General features: G+C 40.0%; 1 protein-coding gene across 2 annotated transcripts in view; it reads left to right on the forward strand.

The window, feature by feature from the left end:
* frmd3 (FERM domain containing 3) overlaps positions 1–19,855 on the forward strand; it is a 53,521-nt gene that overhangs the window by 24,127 nt on the left and 9,539 nt on the right. For both annotated transcript variants that reach the window (XM_034117494.1, XM_034117495.1), the window contains exons 6-13: positions 322–445; positions 1,948–2,035; positions 3,450–3,538; positions 3,932–3,995; positions 6,622–6,710; positions 8,650–8,724; positions 11,174–11,242; positions 11,494–11,618. In XM_034117494.1, coding sequence (XP_033973385.1) covers positions 322–445; positions 1,948–2,035; positions 3,450–3,538; positions 3,932–3,995; positions 6,622–6,710; positions 8,650–8,724; positions 11,174–11,242; positions 11,494–11,618 — 723 coding nt within the window. The remainder of the gene's footprint in view (positions 1–321; positions 446–1,947; positions 2,036–3,449; positions 3,539–3,931; positions 3,996–6,621; positions 6,711–8,649; positions 8,725–11,173; positions 11,243–11,493; positions 11,619–19,855) is intronic.

Raw genomic sequence — 19,855 nt, forward strand, 5'->3', positions numbered from 1 at the left:
AAGTTTCCTATTTAACCTTTATTGTTACTGCTAATTAAGAACGGATTAAAAAGAGAAATTGGTGTCTGTTGGGGCTTTGTACTTGATTCAATGAGGAAAATATTTATCTATTAGGGTTATCTCAGCTCCCTACAGCCATGCGACCTTTAAAATGAAATCACTACCATACATAAATGTCCCAATATGCAAGGTTAATGGACTCTATTTTATATGATGCTGAATTGCTACCGTTTCAAAATGTGTATTATTCCTTTGAAACACATTTTCCTAACTGCACTCTTTTTTAGACGGTTGTCACACAGATATAATCTCTGTCTTTAGCTGAGCTTGGGGACTACGACCCAGAAGAGCACCCGTCAGACTACATCAGAGACTTCAAGCTGTTTCCTAAACAGTCCCTGAAACTGGAGAGGAAGATTATGGAGATACACAAGAATGAGCTCAGGTAAAACAGATGTGTGTGTGTGTATGTTTTTGTGTGTGTCGCCTGGTGAGCTTGTTTGTTTTCTGGAGCTGCGTCTTTGTGATCAGTTTACTGTTTGATTGTGATGACAGGCGTGGATGCTCACTCCTGTGATCTGTGTTTTCAAAACAGGCTGTGAAGACAATTTTCCACTGCAAACAAAAAAGCGTTTTCTGTTGTTCTGGGTAGAGACCACATGTGATGATGTCTAGAGATTTGAGGTGCATTGTATTGCAGGAGGTTATTTCAGTTGTAAGTAAATAAAAAAACTGAAATTAATTTTCAGGGCAATGTGCATGTTTTATTCATTCCTGTCGTAGTTTGGACACAGTGCTTGCTACTACAAGATCTTCAGAATCTTCTTCAGAACATTGGGTTGAAATTCAATATAACAGGTTGGATGAAGTAATCAGGCCCTGCTTTTGTCTATAATATCTATAAACCCTGGCATGTTCTCTGCTTGTTTACAGAACTTTGTTGATGTGGAATAAAATACAACACGAGAAATAAACTGATTCAAAAGAGGAGATTAGTGCATGCAGAGGTTGATTCAGAAATGTAATGAAAAAAGTAAATGGAATTGAACTAATAAAGCAGGGAGAGGATACGTTCCTAAATATAAGATCAAATGATAAACAGAGGGAAATTATGGCAAATAACAAGAATGAGCTCAGGTAAAAAACAGATGTGTGTGTGTGTGTTGGTTTGTCTGTGTGTGTATGGTGCGATATACATAAAGCCCCTCCCTCGGGGTGTTTATTTGTATCATAGCTGCAGCTCATAAGTGATATTGTTAGGTTTATGACCGTCACACTTGCAGCGATTATAGAAACATCAAAGACAAATCCTTCATCTCCCACTGCGCACAGGCAGATGATGCCGAGTGCCCTCTGTCTGCCTGATGGCTCTGACAGAGAGGATTAACAGCATGTAGATTATTACTGAGCCGTAAAAAGACCCTTCAGGTGATTTACAAATGGGGCGGGGTACGTTTGCAATTTGTATTTTGAAGCAGTCATGTAATGGATTTAACATTTGACTTGATGTGCATAGACAGATGTATGTGTGTTCAAGTATAATGTTGATTTATTTGTCTGGCGTCAGAGGATCACTCACTTTCTTGATCTTGCAAGATGGAGTTTTCCTCTTAGACAAATAAGCAGGAAAAGCTTCCCACTGAACACTGTTTATCTGTCTGTTACTGCAAAAGTATAACAGATTATGACAAACCGGGCCAAATGTAATAACTTTTAAATATTTGCTAATGTTTGTAACCCAAACAATATCTTTCCAAGGCACATTCGCATGTTCCCTCACTTTCTGTGAAGGAAGACATTTCATTCAAATCTCAGTCAACCCATAATGCTATTGTACATAAAATAGTGAAAACATAGATCAACTCTACAGGGACATATGCTGACAACATGTGTCATGTGTTGAATTTTAAATAACCCTTTCCTCTTTTGTCCTCTCCTCTCTTTTAGGGGCCAGTGCACTTCGTTTGCAGAGCTGAACATGCTCCAAAGGGCTCACAGCCTCGAGACGTATGGAGTGGACCCTCACCCCTGCAAGGTAACCTTAGGGGAATGCTTTCAGTCTGACTGTGAGGTCTGATGCTGTTGTTAGGGAAAAGACTCCACTGATTAAAGTCATGCAAATCTCTTTCTTAATATTGCCACACTTTAATATCCATTCCTCAGTACTTTGCCCAATGATTGTTGCTTTTTTTAAATCTCACCACCTCATGTGTCCATCTTTATCACATGTTGTTCACTGCTCCTCTCTTTGTATGTGCATTTATACAATATACACAATTATAATCATTTTTATATAATGATTTAAATACTGTAATATGGACAAAGGCAGTTGCTGGTTTGCCTTTACATATTTAACTGAAACCTGTACTGTATACACATGATTCACTTTACCAACAGCCGGCTTTGAGAAAACCTGAGGTCACTAAGAGAGGAGTAATATTGGGTGAGACAGAGGTGAGGAGTGAGGGAAGGTCGAGGTCAGCAGATAATTCCCATTTGCATCTCCTGCAACATTTCAACAAAAAGCAATCTGTTCTGCACAGAAACCATTACTCTCAGGAATCATTGATCGGATAACATCATGGATTCAGAAAGTCAATGTCATCGACTCAATCGTAGTGTTAGTATTGTTTTCCATTTGACACTTTAATGTGCACCTTGCTTTACACTGTAATACTGTGACGGCTTGTACTTTTTTTATTATGTTCCTTGTCACCATTTTAAATTGAATCTGATAAAGAAATCCAATATGTGGGATAACTAGAAACACACTGGAGGACAGGCGTATCAGAGCATGCTGAGCAGATTAACAAGATATTTAAAATCTGTCTATTGGAAAGGATCCTCTTCATCTGCCCTGCTCCGGTTAGTGGGGCTGTTTTCATTTGGTTTGCTGGAAATGGCTGTAGCATCATACATTTGCAGATCTGTCAAGATCAATAATCAGAGAAATGATTAGGAACTGAGAGGGAGCGAGAGATGTACAGAGATAGAGAGGCACAGCAGCAGAGGGACGTCTGATGAGGTGGAGTGACAGGAACATATTGTGTTCTGCTTTTGCTCCAATGTTGTTATCAGTTTCATTTCGCCTCACCATATCAAACCTGTATTTTCTGTGCCTTGGTTTTGACACAAGTTTCTGCAAAATTAGGGGTTGAAGTTTGAAACAAACAAGAGATTTTGTGTAGGCAACATTACCATGGAGATTAATGATGGCTCACAAGCATCCCTGCTGTTAATCCACCTGTACTGTGTGTGTGTGTGTGTGTGTGTGTGTGTGTGTGTGTGTGTGTGTGTGTGTGTGTGTGTGTGTGTGTGTGTGTGTGTGTGTGTGTGTGTGTGTGTGTGTGTGTGTGTGTGTGTGTGTGTGTGTGTGTGTGTGTGTGTGTGTGTGTGTGTATTTATGTGTGTGTGCGTAATTCTGTGTGTGTGTGTGGGTGGGTTTACAGGATTTCACAGGCTCCACAGCTTTTCTCGGGTTCACTGCCACAGGTTTTGTGGTCTTCCAGGGAAACAAGAGGATCCATCTCCTAAAATGGTAGATGTTTGTCCAAAACCCTGTTTATGAAATGTGTATTCTTCATCAAATATAATCATAACAGACTCTTGGTCTTTGTTTAAATCTCAAATGGAGCTGAATATAATATTTAATTTAAGCCATTTAAAATGATGTTCTTTGACTTAAGTTATTATTGTTGTTCCATTGCAACATATGAAACAAATCTGTTTCAAAACTTCAGGATTTTAGGATTTAGCAAAACACAAACAGTTAATCTCTGACAAATGAAATGTAATCATATTGCTCCACTTTAAATCATATCCTGAATAGTAAGGCTATGTTTCTCAGTTGTTAAGTTAAAAGTATTTGTATGTTTTGACCTAATTTGAACCCTGATCATGTTATTAATGATACCATGTTTTGTTTTTGCAGGGCTGATGTTAGCAAGCTGAAGTTTGAAGGAAAAACCTTTTACGTCATTGGGATTCAGAAAGAGGTGAGTGTGTGTTCTTTCTTCTCTAAAGGGCAAAATCTATAATAAAATATGCTGTGTAGTTTCCTCCATCACGATGATGAATTGTGTAGTCCTGTAGTCATCTTCATGTAGTCAACCTTTAACATTTGTATGGATCAGTACTTCTTGAAAAACTAAATATGACTATAATACAGATGCACACTTACCATCTGTTTTGTCTTACTTGACCTTTCAAGTGTACATCCTTTATTCTCTTTCCTCCTTCCTTCTTTCTCTCCCTTTTCCTCATCTGTGTAGTGGTTACATCAGATAAATGAAACTGTATTGTTTGTCTATGTAATCCACCATCACACACACTGTATATGTGTGTGTCGCTGTTTCAGATCTCCTTAACAGGCAGGATGCACTGTGACAGGATGGTGGGTGTGTTACGACTAACCTCCTCTCTCTCATCATGTGTCCACTGTGACCCAAATATGAGACTCCTTCACTACACCCATGTCAAGATTTATGACAAATACAAATGATGTGATAGTCACACAGAGAGCAAATGCTAGGTAAAATATGTTCAGTAACTACCAGTACAGGTTTCTTGCATTTGGGACACATTTTTCATCTGTAAATCCGATGTTTGTCATCCAGAGAGCTGTGGTAGATTCGGAGCAGCAGTGCTGGTGCATTATGTCTCATACATGTGGATAGCATCTTTATTTGTTTTGCAAGAACTACAGCTTATTATGTCTCATATTGCTGTTTGACCCATACACTAATGATTCATCACTGTAGCTAAATCCAGGTTGCTCTTTAGTCTACCAATCAGCCAATCAACCCATCTCATATTCTTTTCATTACAGAAGCTTTAGCCTCTCATCTCTGCCTTACTTTGTTAGTCTGTCTTTCTGTCTGTTTGGCAACTCATGAATGGCTGAAGATGCAGTTATATCTTTGTGTTTCTGTCTTTTCTCTCTGTGTGTAAACATAGTCATCACTGGTGAGTAATTGCAAGTAATAATAGTAGCACTAAGCTATTTGATGCCTCTCACTACAATCCTGCCCTCACCTCACTAATGATTGGAAGAGCATTGTTCATTGTTTACTGTGTGCATTACCCGTTTGTGTCATTTTGTTTTATGTCACTTTGTGCAACGTTTTTATGTAATTTCATGATATGTATTTATTGTTTTTCCGCTCATGCGTGCAAACGGTTATTTTGTCGCCGTCAACAAAAATATTCTGTTTTATGGTTGAAATTACATAACCATTTTTAATCCCTGTCTAAAGCCACATTATCAGAATAAGAATAAAAGCTCCATTAACAGTAATTTATAGATTATGCAATATTGATATGCATAATCTATAAATCTGTCCATGTCATGTATTTAATGTCAGACATTGATGTTAAACAAATGTTGATTTCTTCATTTCTGTGTTCCTATATCTATTTGTGTGTGAGTATATATAATGCTATATATTTACATGTTTCACTATATTTTCTCAGAATTTTCATTTGTGTATTGATGTTTAGTGTGTGACGGATCACTGCATGGTTTCCCCTTCAACTCTGTTATTTATCCTGGAACACAATAACGTAACAGTCCCACTTTGAGCAAAATGCAACTTTAATGGCTTTGTTATTTTTAACCCTTGCTTGAAAAGCTCCTTATGCATTGTATAATTTTTCAACGCTCCAATTTCTTTATTGGTGTTCCAGCTTAGAAATGAAATGGTAATAGTAAATGTTAATGGTTTAACATTACACCAGGGAGTAACATTTGAAAAATAGCAAATTAGTGCATCAATTATTGTTTGAGATTTTGGTAATAGAAGATGCAGGTTATTCTGTCATTGCTGTTGGTACAAAAGCACTTTTTAGGAGCACTGAAATCATAAAATGTCATGTCATGCTGCAAAAGCACATCAGCCAAAGTAAGACCAAAGACTATTGGTTAATAATATTTGGACGTGCAGCTACTTTCACAAATCTACAGTATGACCACACACACGATACTCACATACACACAAACACACACACAAGTCATTGCGTCTGCAGCACATGTGTGTAAATCACCACTACATCCCTAATATAACTGATGTGTGAGAGTGGGGGGGGGTTGAGCAATACGGCTGACTAAGCGGCTTTAGGAAAGGGAAGAAACAAATCAGAGCATTCCCGTGTTATTGATCTCAGTGTTCGCTCTCACTCTCCCTTTCACACTTTGTGGAGCAGCATTGATCTGATATCTCATATTACCAGGCACACACAGGAATCAAAAATAGACGTTTACAGGAATATATCCCTCCTCCTAGTTCATAAAGACCCCTATTCTGCAAGCTACAAGCTGTGTCCCTGCTAAACACTGTGGCCAAATCACTGTATCTGTATTGCATCTTGCTAAGCTTTCAGCTTCAGGTCCGTGGGTCAGCGTTTTGCACAGCTCCCTCTCCTGGTTTTACCACTTCTCTTGCCCTTATTGACACGTCAATTAGTTATCTAATGTCTCATCCTAGCTGTGTGTCTCTCTCTTTCTCTCTCTCTCTCTCTCTCTCTCTCTCTCTCTCTCTCTCTCATTCTCTCTCTCTCTCTCTCTCTCTCCTCTCTCTCTCTCTCTCTCTCTCTCTCTCTCTGTCTTTGTCCTTCTCTGTGCAGAAGAAACTGGTGCTGACATTTCACACCTCGACCCCTGCTGCGTGTAAGCACCTATGGAAGTGTGGGGTGGAGAACCAAGCCTTTTACAAGTGCGTACAGATTACACACACACACACACACACACACACACACACATATTCAACACAGTGGATATAATTAGCCTTCCTTCATGTTGTACTTGATTTTTTTTTAGCACATTATCACTCTTTTATAACGATTTGCCTCGCTGTGGCTATGCTATGCTGCTGTCCTTCACTTGGGGAGCAGCTGATCGCTCCGAGGCCTACACTCTGAGTTCACAGAGACTATTGACGCTGTTGGCATGTCAGGAATGGAAACAGGCTCGGGGTGAAGGCAAATGTGAGAAAACAGAGACTTAACTTTGTCTGTTGTCATGGTTGTGACAAGGTTGTTTGCAAGCAAAATGAATGAGTTTGTTGCTTCGGTCAGGGTTCAGTAGGAATATCAGCAAAGTAATACATTGGACTTGATAGTCTTACAACATCACATGAAGATTTTAGACTAGTGATCACACTCACACATACTTAGTAGCCTAAAGATTATCCCAACAGATTCATAAGATGTAAACTATCCCTACTCCTCTGACAACCTTGAGAGATCAGACCATGTAACAGATCCCTGATATGTTTTTCGTCAAATGCTGCCTGTTCCCAAGGTCACAAATGAACTCTCAGTCTTTAAGCGTACAAGTAGATCTGACAAGATAAGGTTGATTAATTGATTAGTTCATCGACAGTAAATAAATCACCAACTATTTTGATCAATGTCCCATTTAACTAAATTATCAATCATGAACATGAACATTACCTGTAAGAATGTTTTCCTTTTCCTGTCTCCTTTCACAGAAACCTGAATTTTGTTGGGTTTTAAAACAGAAAATAAAAAGATTAATTGATAATGAAATCATCTTTAGTCTCAACCAGCAAGGAAAGAGAAATCTCTAAAGTGTAACATTTTAAACATCAGAAATCCCTTTGACAGCAGGCCGAGTCGATCTGCTGTGGAGGATTGTGTGATAAAAACAAAACATCTAAAACAGTGGATAGTGTTTGTTCCCTAAAAATATGTATTATAAAACAGAGTAACTGATGTGAGACCAGAGGAATATTGAGATCATAGAGAGAGGAAACAAGAAAGTAAGGGGCAAGATGAGGAGGACTGCTGGCTGTAGACAGCTGGCCAGATGTAATGTGGAGAAGTAAGGTCAGAGGAAACAACGTTTGCAAAGATTTGACGCGTAATTGGAGGCTGATTTGTGACCCTGGGCCCCCATTTAACCATTCCTCTGTATTGACTTATATTTGTAGTCCTCATTCCCACATAAACCTTTAGTTATTTCTCTTTTACATATATTTCCCTAAGACTTTTCTTTGCTGTAGGTTTGTATGCCACAACGGTGACCCATTTACAAAAGCTTACAGAAGGAAAACATAATTATAAAGTCATTAAAGTGTTCTCATAACAGCTCTTGCCTGTAAAACCCTGGATATTGACTTCTTAATGACAGCAGCTCATGTGTCTCTGAGAAGCGGACAGAGGGGGGGGGGGGGGGGGGGGGTTGGGGCATGTCATCTCGGATGTCGGACAAGCAGCATCAGAGCCGCTTAATTAAATCAGAGTGAATTGAGTTTGTAAATGGCAGCCAAGCATAGCTTTGCGAACATACGGCCTCTCTCTCTCTCCCACACACACACACACACACACACACACACACACACACACACACACACACACACACACACACACACACACACACAATCTCTGCTGTATGATAAATTATCCTGTAACTGAACATGAAGGCTGACTTTTTGAAATGGTACACCTTGAAACACTCTCCTCTTCTGCTTACTGCAAGGCTGTTCTGAGCCAAGGGTTAATGTTCTAGTCACAAACAAAATCCCATACATTTCTTTGACAGGGATCAGTTGTTCCTGAGTCTGTGCCTTAATTGCCATAATGAAGTGATTTGTTTGCATCTCTTTATTTCGTCCTCCCTCTCTCTGACAGGTGTGCAAAGTCGAGTCAGATAAAGACAGTTTCCAGCAGTAACATATTCTTCAAAGGCAGCAGGTTCAGATACAGGTGAGATCCCATTCAAGTTTTCATGAGAGAAAATAAAATTACAACATTTTGACAACAAAATATGTGTTTTAAAGGGAAATAAGATAGATCCATACATTATGTGCAAAGAGAGTTGGAAACAAGAGTGAAATAAAAAAGGGGAACCAGAGAGAGTAGGTTATGAAGGAATATAGGGGGAGAAGAGTCCGATTCAACCCCCTAATAGATTAGTCCTAAACAAATCTAAGTTACCTGTATTGTCAACTGTTCAACTACTCCCTCACTCTACAAATAAACTTTCACTGTAGATAAAATAGTTGGACATTTGCAATGAGAATTGTGTGATTTAGTACATTGACTTAAGTCCATTGCTATGGCTCCAACCTGAGAGATGTGTGTGTGATTTACCTTGAGTCGCTCCACATGCGGCCTCTCCTCTTTGCACATCAGCACTTTCATCCAGCTTGTTGTTAGCCTCTGTGATTTACTGACCCTAATATCACAGGAAAGCCTCTCCATAAGTCTGTTATTGAAGCCATGTTAGCTCCAATTCTCCTCTCAGACAAAGCTCTTTACCAGGCTTACACTTCAGTCTGCCCCATTTCATCAGCTGGCTAAAGCAGTTTGTCTAAAGGGCTCAATGATGAGTAATAGCATATGTTGGAGGTTGGTCTGAAATATGGCAATTGGTCATTTGTGCAAATGCTAAGAGGAAAGAGATTTGTGGTCCACAAAAAGTGGTGGTTTCCATAAAGCAGAGCTGATTTGAATTTTTGTTGATTATATAGCTTTTTTACTAGCATAGCTCCACATTTGCCATCACACAGGATTGATGTGACTCTCCACTTGTACTGTCAAGGAGATGTCTACCACTCCAGATGTTAAATCTAACCCTCTAATTTATCACCTAACCATCAATCTCAGCAACAATAGACTAAAGGGTGGGATGGTGGAGCCTGCTGGCTTCAACCAGAGCGGTCAGAGTCGCCCAGTCCTCAGACTAATGGAGCTCCTGACCCGGCCAGCAGGAAGCTCCCACTCAGCAGCTCAGAAACAGCTCTCATTATGAGCAACTACTGCCAAATACAGATGAAACATGACACTTCTGATGTAGTCAAATCAGTCAGACTCTCTTATTTCCAACTTTTAGTTTAGATTACTGAAATAAAATGTTAATTAAGTAGAAGTCCAGAAGTAGTATCAGCCAAATCTACTCCAAGTAAGTAAAAGTACTCAGTATGCAATTTCTGTGTTCACAAGTATTATATAATTGTATTATTCCATAATTGTGTATATTATTTTAATGTTGAGCCAAATGTAGTTACTTTTTAAATACAGGGTAGATTAGTAGTACCCAATGGTATACAACGTAGATAATAAAAGCACACATCAAATAATGAAAGGGAGTAAAACATTAATAATTGGCCTCCAAAATGCAGAGTTTAAAGGGGACCTATCATGCAAAATGCACTTTTTGATATCTTTTATACATAAATATGTGTCCCCGGTGTGTCAAAATAAAACCCTTTCTCTTTTCCTCCGTACCCAAATCTTTTAAAAACGGGGGTACAACGAGCGGATACAGATTTGCTGCCGATATGACGTAATATCGGCGGCGGACCCACAGAAAGTTGCTATCAGAAACAATGCCTGACGTGTTTTGGACATAATCTCGTCTTTGTTTACATTAGCAAGCCTCGCTAACACTCAGAGCTAACCTGTACTGTAGAGCACATGTGTTTAAATAGCAGGAAATAAAAAAAGGAACTCACCTTGTGGTAAACCCGCAAGAGAAAAAGCATTTGAGCTCCATACTGTTTCAGAAATAATCCTTGATGTGGTTTAGAACATGATGGCGTTTTATCACAGCAGAATTGTACTTTATCTCCGGTAGAATTCTGATCAGGCATTAGCTCCGCCTCCTCTTTTTTTTTTTTTTTCAAGCTAAGGACCCAAGATCCGCGTTTCTCTAACAGGGCTGGAATAGAGGGATATGAGGGATTTCTAAAATGCATGATCTGTTTGTATTTTGAGCAAAACACATCATAGACATGTTTTTATATATTTGTATATATCTGAGACCCATAATATATGCCTTAAAATAGCATGATAGGTGCACTTTAAGTGAATGCATGAAATGGAAGTATTACAAAAAAGTATTTACTTGAGTACATCTAGTTTGTTATATTCCACCACTGGTGGAACACAATATGAGACCGAACGAAACCTTATTAAATCTATGAAGTCTTAGCTGTGTGTTTATCAATTTAAAACAAGAAGTTATTAACCTTTCTATAGATTTGTTTCTGTGCACAGTAATGCCCCTTCAGCATAACCATGGCCTTAGTATATGCTTTAGAAAAAAAAAGGACCATAGTTTTAATTTAATCTTATTTTATTTTGTGAAGCTCTTTGTGATGGTATACAGAATTTGCAACTCTTGTCTTTTCTCGCCATGAATGTGTGTTAGTGGACGAGTAGCCAAGGAGGTGATAGAAGCCAGCTCTAAGATAAAGAGAGAGCAACCAGAAGTACGCAGGTAAGCACAAGTCACATTTCACCTACACTCTCTTACAGTTAGTTACCGTTATTAAAGTACATGTCTGCTTACTTATAGTAATACTTTACTACTGAGGGATATTACAAGTACAAACAGTCTAATAATAATCAATGTATGGGGAACAACATGTGCAAAAAAGCCTGTGAATTGTGGAGTTATGCTTTGATTACCCAAGACAATACACATCTTACCTATCACAGAGCAGTCAGTGTATTTTGTTGTGATTTCAGAGCCCAGTTTGGTCAGAGTCGAAGTTATAACTCTTTGAGCCATAAAAACCTCATTATGAACATGGAGCCGCTTGTACCTGCACTGCCCTCCACCAACGAATACGAAGAGACGGCCGCAGACAACGGTAGGATGTTACCGACTACACACACACACACACACACACACACACACACACACACACACACACACACACACACACACACACACACACAACACACACACACACACACACACACACACACACACACACACACACACACACACACACACACACACACACACACACACACACACACCCATGCCCTCCTGCCACAGACCTCTGGAAAGTCACATGGGGTCTCCCTTGTGTATGATGAGGCACATGCACATCCCTCGGACAGAAAGCGTTAATTGAGCAGCAGATGCTCCCTGTCTTGTCTCCCTGGACACCAATAGCAGCATGCTAAAAATACCCTTCCCATGATCCTCCCTTAGTACACCACCATGCCTCTGTGTGTCTGTGTCTGACTTTGTGTGTGTTTTACAGAGGAAGGTACACAGAAAGAGAGCAAGCTTGTCTTATCATTAATGAAAACCCAATTAGAAATGAGTTGGTCCCAAAGGAGTCTGTCTCTGTTCACATCCTCGTATTCTCCTGTTTGCACAATATGCAACCTTTTTTCTCCTTTGCGTTTTGGCCTATTTATAGCATTTCTTTTAAAGCTTTTGAGAATGTCGACAGCTCATTTCACTAGTTCCTTATAAATTCCCTAAAAGTCATTTGGTAAAATATTTGAGTGAAAACAGGATCTTTTTATAAAAGAAGCTTAATTCTAACCCAAGTTAATAACCATGAATTGCTTGTTTATTATTTTACGTTTTTTATTTTGTGTTGAATTGTTTACTTTCCTGTAGACAAATTACACACTTTCATGTTTTAGCAGATTACTTAAAAACTTAACCTTAAAGTTAAGATTGAAATTGATTACAATAAATGAATTAGTAGTGTACCGAAACAGTGTCTATTAACCATATCATTAGTGCTATATTACATAGTTCTTTCTAGGAAATGTTTTTGCAGCTAATTAGAGTATTATGTAGGCGTATGTAGCCATTGGGGTATTTCGTATGAGATATTTCAGTAAAGCTCTCCATCAGCCCAGCTGGCTTGTCGACACGGGGCTCACAGCTGAACCTGGATCAGTTTTTCCCCATGAGAGGGTAAAGAGTCGGCTCTGATGAGGCAAAACCCAATCAAGCAGCACAGTAGTTGGTAGTTAAGGGTTTTTCCTCAGGATACCACCTTCCCCTAGTAGATTTATGTAGTCGATAAAAAGTACTCGCAACGCTGTGGCTTTAAATGTTTCCCCTGTGACATTTTTCTTTAGCAGGTTATCGTTTTTCTCTGTCGCTTGTTCTCTAAGTTATTAATCCTGACACTCTCTATACTGCAACCTATTATCTGATTGAAGCATACATCTTGTTGTAGGAGGAGAAGAAAGCAAGTAGGGAAGAGCACAGGGATTGATTACACAAGACAACACTAGAGCAGAGATGTTAAGAGAGCATTTCAAAAAGATGGAGAGAATACGGAGAGAATACGGGAGTGGAGAAAATAGATTGTAGGGCTTATAGCATGAACTGATGGTGATGGATGTACCGGGGTCTGTGATTGAACATAGTAGGAGGACGTAAGGGTTGATGTGAGACAATTGGAAGGTTTGATTACGGAAAAATGGGATATAAGAGAGGGGGAAAGAGGCAAGGAAAAAGTGATGTAAAGATAGTGTCCGTCTTCTATTGAGTATGGCAAGGGCATCGTTTAGTTTTGGAATTAAGAAAACCAGGTGTTAACAATAAATCAGTTAAAAGTTATTATTCCTTCTGTAAAAAATACTCCACCATCATATATTACTCCCACATCAAAAAATCGTATTTACTAATATGATTTGTGTCCTTTTCAACTATTATAGTAAAAAAGTAAAAAACAAACAATCTTGCCGTCAATCGTTGTCAGTGTTCTATTATAAGATGTTTTGTTGCTTCAAAGTTTATGTTTTATATTCTCCAGATGTTTAAGTGCTAATTTTAACATTAATCTCCAGCAGTCCATCATATCCTATAAGATCATCATGGGTTTGAATGGTTGCTGTTCTGTGAGAACCACGTAAAAAGTGGATTTGTTTTTAGTACATAATTTATGCGCTTAGATTTGTCTCACAATTAAATACAAATAAGAGCAATACACAGGAAGTGTATATACACAGTATACACAATGAATATTACAACATTTAATGTAGCCTTACTGTGAAGGCTGACCTAAATACGGTGCTTTTCTACAGATAACCTTACCACTGCACTGGTAAGGTAAAACTAGGCCGATTAATAAGATGTGAAGTGCTTTGTAACTTTGACCCGCTTGAATGAATACACAACAAATATGAAGAAAGAGTTATCTCTGGGGCTTCTTCGCTGCCAGCTGTAGCCCCCTGGGACCCGAAAGTGGCGTAGCCTAAGTACTTCAACATCAATGCATACGAATGTATGTGCTCGATATAGGCTGTATTGAACAAATAAACTAACACAAACTAACTGTATCACTATAACATGATGGTGATAAAGAGTGCACCTAACGTATTGCTGTTCATTATAGTAATACAAAAACGGCACATTAAACAAACCATCATGCTCTTACTTTGAAACCTTGAAATCCGGAAATGTCATCATCAGCAGGCCATCACGTGGTTTCCGAAAATGACCGAGTGACACGTGCAGATTTCGGTCGAGACCGGCGGAAAGTTTGTCTCAAAACTCTGTGTGTGTAAAAAGACGATCCACAAGCAGAGATTTGAGATCCACAAGCGCATCTTTGGTTGACAAATACAAAATGGATTCACAAATGCCTGATCGAAAGTTGTCAATGTTAAAGAGATATTCACAAATTCCTTTTGTTTATTTGTAAATTAATTATAGTATTCACAGATCTTTTTTTTATTTGTGAAAATATTTTTGCGTATTTGCAGATCCGTTTTACATTTGCACATTTATTTGTGAGTTTGCAAATCTTTTAAATGCATTTGTGGATCATGTTTTACATTTACAAATCACATATTTACACACAAATTATTTTTATGTTCACAAAAATATTTATGAGACAGATCTAAGCCCATAATAATTATACTACCAGAGAAAAACTGTGGTGTCACCCTTACAAACTGTCGACAGTCGTGATTACTCTGCTCAATATTTATGTAACACCCGCATTAGAGAAATGCCATCTTTTTCAGGGTGAGGAAATCTTGTTGAACATGAATGTTATGTGAACGTGTTTCTAAGCACAAGCAGCAGGCAGGGGGAGGTTTGTCACAGAGCCCTCACTAAAATGTACCGTTATCTTTATAGGAGGGTATCAAAGTTTACCCCGACACATGCAGAGGAGGTGGCAGTACTGAAGATTCTCCTCATAAACAAAGGCAAAAAAGTGCCTCTCTGTTGCTTGTCAGTGAGTGCACGGTACTGTAGACACGTTTCAACAACCCAATCCAGTTTCTATCATCTGGATGTTGGCACTCAAACACAGTTTACAGACATTATTGTGCGTAAATCCAATCAAAACTTTAAACTGTGTGTTGCAAAAAGCCTTGCCACACTACTGAGTTATTGCTGCTGTGTTGTGTCTTAATCCATCCATCCCCTGCACACAGGACTCCACATTTAGTGTTCCCCTCCACTGAAAAAACTGAACCGTTGACTTTAATTAAATGTATTATGTCAACACATTTCACACCACTGTATTAGGTTAGTTGAAAGCAATAATATTAAGTTGAAAATATTTTTTTATTTAATTAATATTATTGCTTTCAAGTAGCCTAATATAGTGAAAACTGTGAAAACTGTTGACAAAATACACTTAATTAAAGTCAATGTTTCAGTTTTTTCAGTGTCCTCTCCTGTAAACTCCTTCACTCCATCTTTAACACCCCACCCTTTTTTCTCCCTTCCTCCTTATCGACCCCAGCCCGGCCCTTTAGGCCTTCACACATGTAGAGAACCATCATGCTCCTGTGCCATCACTCTCTTCAAACTCAATCGCACCTCATCTGACAGGATTTACTGCCGTCGTCTCACTTTCTCCAGCACTCCTCTTCTCTCTGTCTTTCTCTCATCTTCTCTTCTCCCATTTAGAGGAAAATCAATTCTTCTTGGCTGATGGTCATAGAGCTGCAGCAGTAAGCATCCCGGCAGTGGGTTGGGTTGGGAGGGGTAGGAGGCAGTCATCAAATCAAGAGCCTCATGCAGGACACAGGCGGAGTAATGAGACACACAAGATTCAATTTGACAATGCTTTGTTTCCTGCTGCAGTTCCTGCTACTGTTTTATGCCAGGAAAAACGTTTTCCTGGGATCTTACATTTCAAATGTTCTGTTTGAGCCTCATCAGATTTTGATTGACTGACTTGATTTTTTCCCCAACAGTCAAAGCCCTCGAGTGACGCAGAATATCCAAAGCTAGATGTCTATTCTTTGGTTGCTTTGGTTACTGTTGAACACCTATTAATGCACTGAATCAAGAAGTAATGCTTTCATATATGGGTTCCCTCTACCAGTCTGCTACCGGGACGCCTAAACAGGCCATTTCCTCGTCAATTACTCACCCCTTATTGCCAATTTTTTATTTTTTGCGCTGTTGTTTTTTTCCCATGCCTTTGTGGTGAACGAAGAATTGAAGTATGAAGTATCTCTTGTATTATCTAGGTCTCATTTTTCCAGTAGTCGCTCACTACTTCCCAAATGAGATTTATCTTTGACTGCACAAGTTGTGTGACTGTTTGTAAACAGATGTTTTGTGTAGTGTTGCCGTTGTTAAGCAGGCACCATTTCACTGTGGAGGCATGCAAAGTTTTCTTTCAAGTATTCAATATAACCCAGGGTAAGTGATTGAAATACAACTGATCATTTTGGAGTGCAGTATCCCTTTGACAAAGAGAGCTACTCAGTGCTCTTAAAATATGACATATTAACTGTCAAAGAGCACACACTTTTTCTCTTATCCAACATGTCCATGGTGTTGAGACCAGAGGCCTGTACTACGAAGCTGGATTTTCGCTTAGTTGCTAACTTCAGGGAAATCTCGGGCTTTCCGGTCCTACGACGCTGGTTCTCTTTTTAGCAGGCTAGATTTCCATGGTAACTTATGCTGAGCGGCAAACCTGCTCCGGAGCAGGTTAGGTGGCAGGCTAAGAGATCAACTCAGTGAAAGCACCGCCTGCTGACCAATCAGAGCTCCGTGTGCGGAGTTTAAAGCGATCAATTCATATTACAGGATAGAGGAAATACAGAAAAACTGCCGTTGCAGGAAAGACGGCCGACAAAAATCAACTGACTGTGTGAACGTGAAAATTAATAGAATATCCCCTCCCATCTTCAGAGCAATCTGACTATTATAACATTAGCGTTAAGAAAGCTTACTTAAATATCTGCCACGACATAAGTAACCGGATCAGAGTAACATTAAGTACAGTCCGCGGCACTGTGAGTGCAGACGTAGATGTGTCCCATTATCATTCATATCATATCACATCATAATGTATCATATATTTCCTTATCTGAGTCAGCTTCTTGAGCCGTATCTGGCCGTGCAACACTCAGTGTCACATACTGTATGCAGAAGTATTATTTTAAGCAACACATTAAGTTGACGAAACACTCGAGTCAAATTCTCCTAATTAAAGTCAGATCCACTCGTGTCTTGGACGGGGCAGTGATTTCATAAACCTGTTAATGTACGCATTCAAACGCTTTTTCTTTTACCAGCTGTATTCACCTTGCAGGTGCAGCTATGTGGCTTTTATCCTGGATAAAGTGTTTAAGTCATGGATGTTTAAAGTTTAACTTCTTCATATTTGACTAATATTAAAGTTCACTTTTCATTCAGGAAGTATGACGCTGCGCTGTCAGTACGCTTCTCCGTGTTTGAGATTGGTCGAATGCTCCAAATACCACCCCTTTCATGTGAACGTGCACCTAACTAGATACTAGGGCACGGCTGGCTTGAGCGATCCACTTGATATCCAGCGTCGTAGTACAGCTTAGCGCCAGCGCGTATGTTTTGGCTTAGGCCAACTGGCTAACTCCAACATATCCAGGTTAGGTTGAACCAGCTTCGTAGTACAGGCCTCAGATGTTCACACCGAAAGGAACAGAAGTATACTGTATGTGTAAAGAATAACGAATGAGAGCTTTAACAGTATGTCGTTAAAATCCTTTTACTTTGTCATCTTGGATCAATTGGCCCATTGCTGCATGAAGTGGGTTTGTTTGTCTGATTGTTGTTCCAGAAAGTTACAGAAATCCCCTTCTGGAGGGAGCAGCAATTGGCTCTATATATGGAGATGAGAAAATAAGCAAAAAACAAATTTCACACAGATGCTCCTGTCACATTTAGTTGTACCACCATTTGAATAATAATCGTATCTTCTCTGACAGCAGGGTTTTCACACTGCCTTCAGGTGTTGCTGTTTATAACAGATATCAGAACTCTTCTGGCTATAGATGACAGGTTGTTCAAACCAGTTTGTATTGAGCATGTCTCTACTTTTAGACAGTGGGACGCTGACTGTTTAAAGAAGGCTACTGCAAGGACTTTGGGATAAAGTGTCCTCGAGATGGTCCAGGATCACCGTCTAAATTCAGAGCACTAATCTCAACCATTAGAGGGGAAACAGGAAGCTGACCCAAGGACAGTGCTGACCTTGTTCTGTTTGTACAGCCTGTCCCCTTCTTATCTACCGAAATCTATACACACAAACACACACACACACACACACACACACACACACACACACACACACACACACACACACACACACACACACACACACACACACACACACACACACACACTGGTTATGTCATGTTTTGGCTACGGATATTACTCATTGATTAGACTTATTATTCGAATTTCACAATTGTGGGTCCATCCTCACTCCCCATATCACTCAAAACAGCAAATGAGACCCTGGGAGAGATGCAACAAGTCTTATTTTTATATCAAGCAAACTACTGTCCATTAAAATGTGTGTTAATGCTAACCTTCAGAATTAGCTGCCTGTAACGAAATAAGCTTGCAGAGATCTATTTTTGTGATTGAAGGTTTTATCATAGATTTACAGTGAAGTGAAAAAGAAAATTAGTCTGACGTGGAAAAGACAGAGATAAAGAAAGACTTGCTGTGAGGAACAGAAAGTGATCCCAATCCCACCCTGGGTCAGGCCTTTGTAATCAGAGTTAGATTAGCTGCCCCTCTGCAGCAGGACCACCTGGTTATATATAGAAACAGCAGCTTTGGGCCTGATCCTCCTCTAATGCCCCTCCACTCTTTGTTAACATCGCTGACATTCACAGGAGGGCCCGCCATGTCTGTGTATCAGAGAGAGAGAATGTGTCTGGTGTATGTCTCTCACCATCTCTCTCAGTGTGTATGTGTAGGCGTCCCAGCCTCAGATCTCAGCTGGCTGCCCGCTCACTCAGGGTGTGGGGGTCTCACCGCAGACAGCTGGGTTAGAGGTTTGTCGTCAGACTGAACGATGGAGGTTCTTGAGCACAGAAACAGCAGTGATGTTGGAGGCGGCCTCATGCAGAGCAGTGTGGCGTTGGGAGTTAGCGAGTGCCCCAACGTAGGCGACCCCCTGAGCTGCGGGAGCCAGGGCAGGGCAGCAGGACTCGGGCTGGACATGATCCCAGAGAGGCTGGAGGGTGAGGGTGAGGGGATGGAGGAGGGACAGGCCGGACCTCTTGAAGTTTACCACCCCGGGGAGTCTGTGGACGAACGAGATTCATCGATAGTAGTGTCTGAGGCCTTGAGGTGCCAGGTGAAGATTACAACACGAAGGAGCCTGCATCTGCGTATAGCCAATCACACGGCCCGGGATGTATACGTACGGCTGGTGGGACATGGGGGACGCATCGCCGGGATAAGTACTGGACTTCCGAGAAATACACTGGAACAGAGTAAGATTGGGAAGCAAAGGCAGAAATATGTGTCAGAAGTTCATCAAGATACGTTCAAGATGATTATAGTGCGTCTTTTCTCTCGTGGTTTAGTAAAGTTCACTGGCATTCAGTGAAGTATCATTGACATTTCTTTTAATTCAATACATTATGTGAAAACTAGATTACACTGCTATTTTAAAACTTGTAGTAATTGTATGAGCCGGTTCAGCCCAGTAGAGGGGATGCTAGGTTTGTTGTGGCAACCGCTTGGTTCCCTACGATTATAATCTGTCAAACATAGACCTTAGACTGTCAAGAGACCACTTTTGTGTGTGTGGGTGTGTGTGTGTGTGTGTGCGTGCGTGCGTGCGTGCGTGCGTGCGTGCGTGCG

The sequence above is a fragment of the Trematomus bernacchii genome, unplaced genomic scaffold (assembly GCF_902827165.1).
Source record: "Trematomus bernacchii unplaced genomic scaffold, fTreBer1.1, whole genome shotgun sequence".
NCBI classification, from domain to species: Eukaryota; Metazoa; Chordata; class Actinopteri; order Perciformes; family Nototheniidae; genus Trematomus; species Trematomus bernacchii.